Source organism: Poecilia latipinna, unplaced genomic scaffold (assembly GCF_001443285.1).
Source record: "Poecilia latipinna isolate Pla-1442-1.1 unplaced genomic scaffold, P_latipinna-1.0 Scaffold1827, whole genome shotgun sequence".
NCBI lineage: Eukaryota > Metazoa > Chordata > Actinopteri > Cyprinodontiformes > Poeciliidae > Poecilia > Poecilia latipinna.
This window is the reverse complement of record NW_015114443.1, coordinates 121,396-128,946: the sequence shown is the minus strand read 5'-3', so window position 1 is coordinate 128,946 and position 7,551 is coordinate 121,396. Positions and strand designations below refer to the sequence as shown.

The 7,551-nt window shown below is 41.9% G+C and overlaps 1 protein-coding gene across 8 annotated transcripts in view; it reads left to right on the top strand.

Annotated features, from left to right (window-relative positions):
* The first annotated feature begins 3,533 nt into the window (after positions 1-3,533).
* LOC106934568 (microtubule-associated protein 4-like) overlaps positions 3,534-7,551 on the top strand; it is a 52,570-nt gene continuing 48,552 nt past the window's right edge. For 3 of the 8 annotated variants that reach the window (XM_015014549.1, XM_015014551.1, XM_015014543.1), the window contains exon 1: positions 3,832-6,657. In XM_015014549.1, the coding sequence (XP_014870035.1) occupies positions 6,528-6,657 (130 nt within the window). In that variant the 5' untranslated portion in view covers positions 3,832-6,527. Of the gene's footprint in view, positions 3,786-3,831; positions 6,658-7,551 lie in introns of those variants that run through there. The other 5 variants (XM_015014550.1, XM_015014547.1, XM_015014548.1 and 2 more) reach the window with 3 other exon arrangements.

The window sequence follows — 7,551 nt, the reverse complement described above, 5'->3', positions numbered from 1 at the left end:
AGCCCTCTGAGGTCAGATCTTACATAATTTAGAAATGTAGTTCACCATAATCACAGGACAGCATATATCTCTCTGCTTGTGGCAGACATCACTCTTAGCTGGTGAGGGCAGCCTGTTGTTCCCAATTAGCTCTGCGTGTTTGACCCACAAACATGTTCCTACGTTCATCACTTGCGTACGATTGCTAAGCAACAGCTTCTGATGTAACCAGGAGGAACAAAGGGGCAAAAAGGCACTTTAATACGTTCTACCTCAGAACAGAAATGTGAAAGAAACTCATAATAAAGACAAATGTTTACGTTCATAGTGAGGGAGCAGCGACCACCACCATGCATCACACCTGTCTTTTAACAAATCTAGTTTTGAGTCTTTCTTCTCTTTACAACATGATTTCTGAACTGCAGTAACTTCTAACATCAGAGCTTTGAGAAACTGTTCACCCCGCTTAAATTTAACATGGTTTCACGTTGCAAACAAAAAAAGAAAAAAAAAGAAAAGTGTAATTTAAGTGTGATTGACCAGCATCAACCTCTGCATAATGAATACAAGAGAATGAAAACAATAGTTTTTACCACGGGTGCAACAATTGCAGTTTTGTGCCCGATCATCAATATTTAAAAAGCCTGACCTGCCGATTATTGATTTTGGCCGATACCATTAGTTTTGTTTGAAAAAGTCTCCTAAGTTGGCAAGAGTAGGGTGACATGCATGCAGTGTCCCAAAGTGAAGGAAATTGGGACCGACTGACCTGTGCCTCCCTTGTTTTTACAGATATAAATATCATAAGTGTGACGTGCCTTTGGATTCAGCCCCTGTTAAGTTTTAGAACTGCTTTTAACTGCAGTGACAGGAAGTGTTGTGTGGCACACTTTGGGAATAAAAAATACCAAATAAAGAGATTATGAAAAACACCTCTGGAGTATTTACAGAGCTATAAGGTTTGATTCAGGCCTGGACTTTAACTAGGCCAGTTTTATTCATCCTTGCTATGTTTAGCGCTGTTGTCCAGCTAGAAGGTAAACCTTAACCCAATTTCAGATTGCTTTGCTGTCAATGTTTAGCTTCAGTCATGTGACAGTGTGGTCAGGGTGATGTGAGTGTTGGTTTTTCTTCTGAACACAACATTGTTATGTCTGTTCAGACCCATGGCGTTCTTCTCATCACTCTACCATGGAGGATGTTTAGTGGAGTTCACAACTGAAAGTGACTAGTCAGTTTCTTCAGTGTTTATGCTCCATAGCCCATACACTGATAGGGAGAGACAAACTAAATTTAACCCAAAGACAATTATCAGCTCCTCCACATTGCAGGTGTAACGGTCTGGAAGTGAGCGCGTTATGAAAGGTCATACAGCTGGAGCGTAATGAGTCTCCTGTTGTGCACCGACACACCTGTTCACATCAGTTCATACGTCGTTATCCAGGGAAACACACAGCCATGTGTTCACCGCTGGTGCATTAACCCCTGCGCAGCTCTGCCAGGAAATCTCCCCTCTAGGGCAGGACGGCGGAAAATCTGCCAGGGCTTCAAGAAGACCACCGGTGAAATTCCATTCTGTGGTTTTTACTGAGCTCAAATTGTCACATCAGACATGAAGCATCATTAGAATGTTTTGGCTCAGTGGAGGATAAGTGTGTGTATTGCCAATATGTCCCCTCCATTTTGTGCCTTTACACAGGCCTGCGTACTTACACCATGACGTTTCAGTTTATTTTCTTCATCGTTTTGATCCTTGTTTGACCTGCTTGACTCATTGAAAAGTTAAAGATTTTGACCTCTAATTTAGTCAAAATAGCTCTGATAATTTTCTTTTACAGTACACCATGAGTAGATCTTAAATATCCACTCTTATTCAAAGTGTACACAAAACATCCCCAGGTGGTCATGAACTGACAAGGTCTGTACAACACATCCTGTGGTACTTTAAAAAAAAAAACTGTTGGGTACGCAATGATCAACATTACGTACCCATTATTTATTTAGCGCTAAATGACCACGCTGAAATTAAAACTGTGTAGTTTTGCTCAATTCTCATCTCCCTTCTGTGTTTCGTTTTGGCTTTCTCCCATTGAGTTCGATTTCTCCAGTAGAATTTCAACCAGGTCAATCAGCAAACAGAATTGGGAGTAGTTTTTTTAGAATTGTAGTCTGCCTTTAGACCTATAGTCTGGCAATGGCAGTGCAGGCAGCAAGTAAAGTTTGAACAAAGGAAATCTTTAAGACATTTTATTGCTGGCAAAGATGGCGTTCGGCTTGGCACTTCTCTCTTCACAGTGGGGGATAGTAGTTTACATCACATGCAATTTCCAGTAAGTTTCATCACATACTTCATGGCTAAATAAATATGAGCGATTGGTTAAAATCAGATCCAATCATTTCAAACTTCAACAAAAGCCACACCTCCAGCAAGAAATTGTTTCTCTGTAACTGAGGATCCAGAACATCTGTATGAAGACTAGCTTAGATGCCATCAAACTGATGTTATGGTGACTAAACAGGAAGTTATTGACAACTAAACTTGGAAGGTTTTCCAGTGTTGGATTTTGTGGCTGCACTAGAAAGGCTGGTAAAGGACATCAGTTCTGACCCGTCTCCTTTCACTTATTCTTTCGCCAAACTGATGTTTCGTGTTACCAGCTCAGAGGTCATTGAGTTTTTCTCTCCCTCCCCAGCTGCTAAAAAGACATTTGTCTTTGGGACGCGATCTTAGACAGCCCACAGGGTTCAGTTTGGGGTAAACATGCAAACAGCCAGGCCGTGTTAGCTGTTTTTCGTGCCAGTGCCCCTGAACGCCCTCAGTGAAGCTGCTCAGCCTGATCTCAGCACCTTGGACAGCGCCTCCACTCAGCAGGGGCCCAGAGGAGGAGGAAGGGGGAGATACTTCCGCCTGTTTTCCTGTAACCTTTTGAGCTTCACCGATTTTCAACAAAGAGCAAGTTTGTTTGTTTGGGTTCCACCTCTCCACCGTGCGTTGCCTGTCCTTTCGCATTTGACCTTCGGAATCCCGATTTTATGACGTTGGAGACCCAGAAACTCTGACCGTGGGATTTGTTCTGGAATTGTTCCGGGGTTCTTCTGATAGATGGGTTTGTGCGTTCTATTGCGACCGCCAGCGGACCGTACCGAGGCCCCTGCGTGTTGTATACATGGAAGCGTTTGTGACTGTGGGTAGCATCCTGTCTGTTCGCCTTACTGTCACCCTGTGTGTACGGTGCTAGAGGCAGGGGAGGTGGGGGGTGGTGGGGGTTGCCATCGGTGCCTCCCTCTGCGTCTTCTCTCCTCGACTTCACCTCCCTCCTATTCTCTATCCGTCCTCCTTTCCCTTCATCAGGTTCTCCTGGTTGTCACTCCTGATCAAAGACAAGTAATGTCCTGCTGTCTTTCCCTCCCCACGTCCAGCCGTGCTTTTGTCTCACACTCCGACTCCTGATCTTGACCGCGGCCCCATTGGTTCAGGCCGGACCTCTCAGACAGGAACTGAAGAGTGGCGATAGCAGCAGACGGGGGGCAAGGGGAGGGGCTGGGTGGCTGCCGGGGGGCCCAGGACCTGAACCAGACAGTGAAACGTCACCACTCCAAAGCCAGACTCCCCAACTGTGATGGCATGCCGATGTGTGTGTGCGTGTGTGTGTGTGTGTGTGTGTGAGGGTTCACAGTGTTAGTAGCTCAAAGCCAGCTGAGGCTGCAGTGCAGACAGTCAGAGACTGAGGCTGTGAGCAGCGCTCGGCAGCTGGATGGTGGCTTGTCTGGGACTCACATGTCTGCTTCATGAGGAGACCGGACAGGTGAGCGCACAGGTGCACGTCTGTTGAAGCGATTGATCCTGGACAAGTTTCTATGTTTGAATTGTTTTTTTGTCGTTTTTTTTATTTTTGAAGAAAATGAGGCTGAGTGTTTGTACGTAGTAATGTGTCGTTGAGTCTGAGTTGCATGGCAGGACCTGATCAGGGATGGAGAGTGATCATGGTTGTTTGGTAAATGTTGTGGAAGCTTCAGCTTGTGAGGCGACCTCTGGGGGACGGGTAGTTCGGCTCCTGGAGGCCTCAGGTTCAGACCTGCCAGGTCGGAATGTCAGGAATACTCAGTTATAAGAATCGGAAACTAAAGAACATAAAAAACACGGTTCGTGTTGGAATGCTGTGACCTGTGGTTGATTGATTTCCTTAGTTGCTTCAATGGAAGTAACAGAGATTCTGAAAAAGTTTACCCTGTTTTGCAGTTTTGCCAGACACAAGAGTTCCTCTGGTTCAGACCTTGTACCATTCTTTTATTCTTTTAATTGAAACTGGGAGTAGCGCTCTCCCTACCCCAAGATTTATTTCTAGCCTGTAAACAACTGGAACTACCTTTTGCTCTAACTTCTGTAGATATATTAAGCTCCTTGGCAAGTTTAGATTTAAAGTCATTTTAATTACCAACATGTTTCTTTTAATTGAAACTGGGAGTAGCGCTCTCCCTAGCCCAAAAACAAGAGGTCCATTGGGTCGTCTCTAGCTTTGGGGATGACACACATTCATATTGCTTTTGATGAGCTTCTACAGTGTTACAAGATTTATTCCCATCCAGTTTTGCATTGATGTTTCTTGACATGTTGATTATGGGAGAGTGTGACCACTGCTGATGCCTTCTCCAGCAAATTCTAAAGATTCTCAAAGGTCTGAATTTTGTGATCTTTTTTGCTCCGTGATCTACTGCGTCACCATGAGCCCAATAAATTATCTGATCACATGACCTTCTGCCTCCAGAGCCCAGTATGTACATTGCGTTTCCTTCATGTTTTTCTTTGATGGGATTTAACAAGCGTTTCAGAGGCCGCCAATTACGATCGTTGAGTGTTTTTTCTGACCACATTTCTTCCTTAAAGACAATGGTTCCCCATTTCCCATTCCAGTTTTTAATAATGTGTTGGTTAGTTCTCAACCTCATTAAATTAGTTTATGTTTCTTCTTTGATATTTTCTCTACAAACATCTTTCATACGTTCACAGGATTTGGTTTTCAGCATGGATGCTGAGATGATCCAGTGGACCGCTTGTTTTTGGGCTAGGGAGTGTACTACTCCCAGTTTCACTTACATGGTAATTAAAATGACTTTAAATCTAGACCTGCCAAGGATATGAATACTTTTGGAACTTAAATACAATAAATAAGAAGCCACTAACTACATCAGCTGGAGTATAGTAACTTGTTGCTAGCTGAAAGACAATCTCCCATGCAGTGAGTCTTGTGCCTGTGTGCTTTGTTAATTCAAGGTGGCAACTTTTTGTTTGGGCCAGGTAGTGAGTTAATGTTTTAGAGTGGCCCAGTTTGAATCTGGAAGAGAATCTGTAGAGGGATCTAAAGATCAGGGTGATGGCAAGGAGGCCTTCCAACCCCAAAGGACCTATTGGAGCTCACCAAAGTTAAATGGTGAGAAAACCACTGGGCACCTGCAGAAAGCTGCTCAGCAATTATAAAGAAGGGTTTAATTAAAAATAATTTTAAATCTTAATCTGCTGTTGGTGTATATCATTTGGTTAGTTTAGTGTTTTTCAATGTTCCTCACTCTGCTGACTTAATTTATTTAATTTCCCTTTGGGATTAATAAAGTACTTTAGAGTTTGAATTGAATTTGATTGTCGGTCAGTGTTCATTAATGCTGCTGTAAAGTATGTTTTTTCCTTGCAGGATTTAGAAATACTGTTTTTTTAAGTGAAACTGTATTTTATAAAATAAAACAGCAAAATGAGTTTGAAAACTATTTAATACCAACAAATGGCAGAAAGAAGTTGAGCAACCAATTAGATGATGATTTCTGTAGAAGTACAAGTGGCTGAATTCAAATCTTTGTCTTAATTTCTGTTAAAAATCAAAATTTTTTGATTGTATTTAAACGTTTACATCATATGGGAGGAGAGATTCATTGTAAGGTAGTACTACTGTAAATGGAAGCAAACTTCTTGAAATTCTAATTTTAGCAATTAGCGCTGTTAGCACGGTTAGCTTTGGTGTCTGTAGACGGTGTGTATTTGAGCTTTTCCAATAAGTTAGAAACTTTTTCTCTTTCAGTGTCGATGACGGATAGTGATTGAAAATTCAAAAACTATAAAGCTGATCAATCAAGGACCCTGCAGTCTGCAAACTTAACACATCTTTTTCTTTATTGCCACTTTTTGAAGTGGCTGCCTACAAAAACATCAGATGTAAATCTACAGTAAATATAGTTCCCTGTTGTACTTTTTTATGATTTCCTGAGTTCATTTTTAACCATTCTACAAAAATTTAAAAACCGAATCATTTTGAGTCTTTGTTGATGAGTAATTCTACAGTCAACATATGCTGCTGCTATCACTCAAACTTCAGAACCACAAAGCTGAAAACTTCTTATTTTAGATCAATCAACATGTGGATTGTTAGGATGTCTGCTACAAAAATGTTCAAGAATGTTCCGTAATAAAGAACTGAAAATAACCTTTGCCTTTAACAACTTGTCTCCTGCTTGATTTGTTGTCTGCGATTCCTTTGGTGTACTAAATTATTAACATCCACATGTCTAACAGCACCTCCTTGTTCCGTCTCTCCGTCTTGCCAGCCTCCATGGCAGCTCATTCTGATTCCCTGGCCTCTCACTCCAGCTCTGTCCAAATGATGGATTCTGGCATGCTGGGTCCTTTCCCAGGTATACCCCCAAACATTCTTCAAGCTGCCACACAACACTCTCTGCATTCTCATTTATACAGCTGCCACTTCTGGAAGACTAATGACGCTAGCTGTAATTCAGTTCAATCTGAACTCGCTGTAGTCGTGTCTGATATTGTACCTGTGTTGGAGTTAAACATTTGGCTTTTTGACATATTGCAACACATTGGGCATCATGATTTTACTTTGTTGCTTTTAAAATCCTTGTTCTGTTTGGTTATATCCGAATATAACCACTTTGGCCGCATCTCTCCAGAAGGCATTGGAAACTATCTTTCACGTCCGTTTTTAGTGTTTTGTAGTTTCTCTTAGCATTCCACATTTTGGAAAAGAAAAACCATATCAAAATCAGAAGAAACTAAGACGAATGTAACTGAAGGCCACATGTTAGTAAGTAAACAAACACATAGATTATGCCAAATGCAACACTGATATCTCTCTGCTAATGGCTTTTCTACTCTTTAGCAGTGTTTGAGTTCAGTGTTGTGGCTGTAAAGCCGCTTGGATGAAAAAGCTTGTTAGACGCATGCAGAAGCAAAACTGTCAGACTGTGGTTCTGCACAGAGATGGACACATTCACACAAACGCACACACACACCCACACACACACTTAGTGGCGTCTTTAATGAGACATGTTGGAATCACTGCCGTAACCTTGGACACACATGCTCACTTTTACACAGCATGCTAGGCCTGCACAACAGCAGGAAAGAGTTAATCACTATGACGATATTGACTGTGATTAACACACGTTTTACTAAAGCTTTGCCATCTTTACCATTTTGGCTTCACAGCTCTCTGTGTCATTAAGTCACTAAATTTATACTTCAGTTATGTGTCTTAAGAACAGTTAGTCCACATTATTGATATCAGG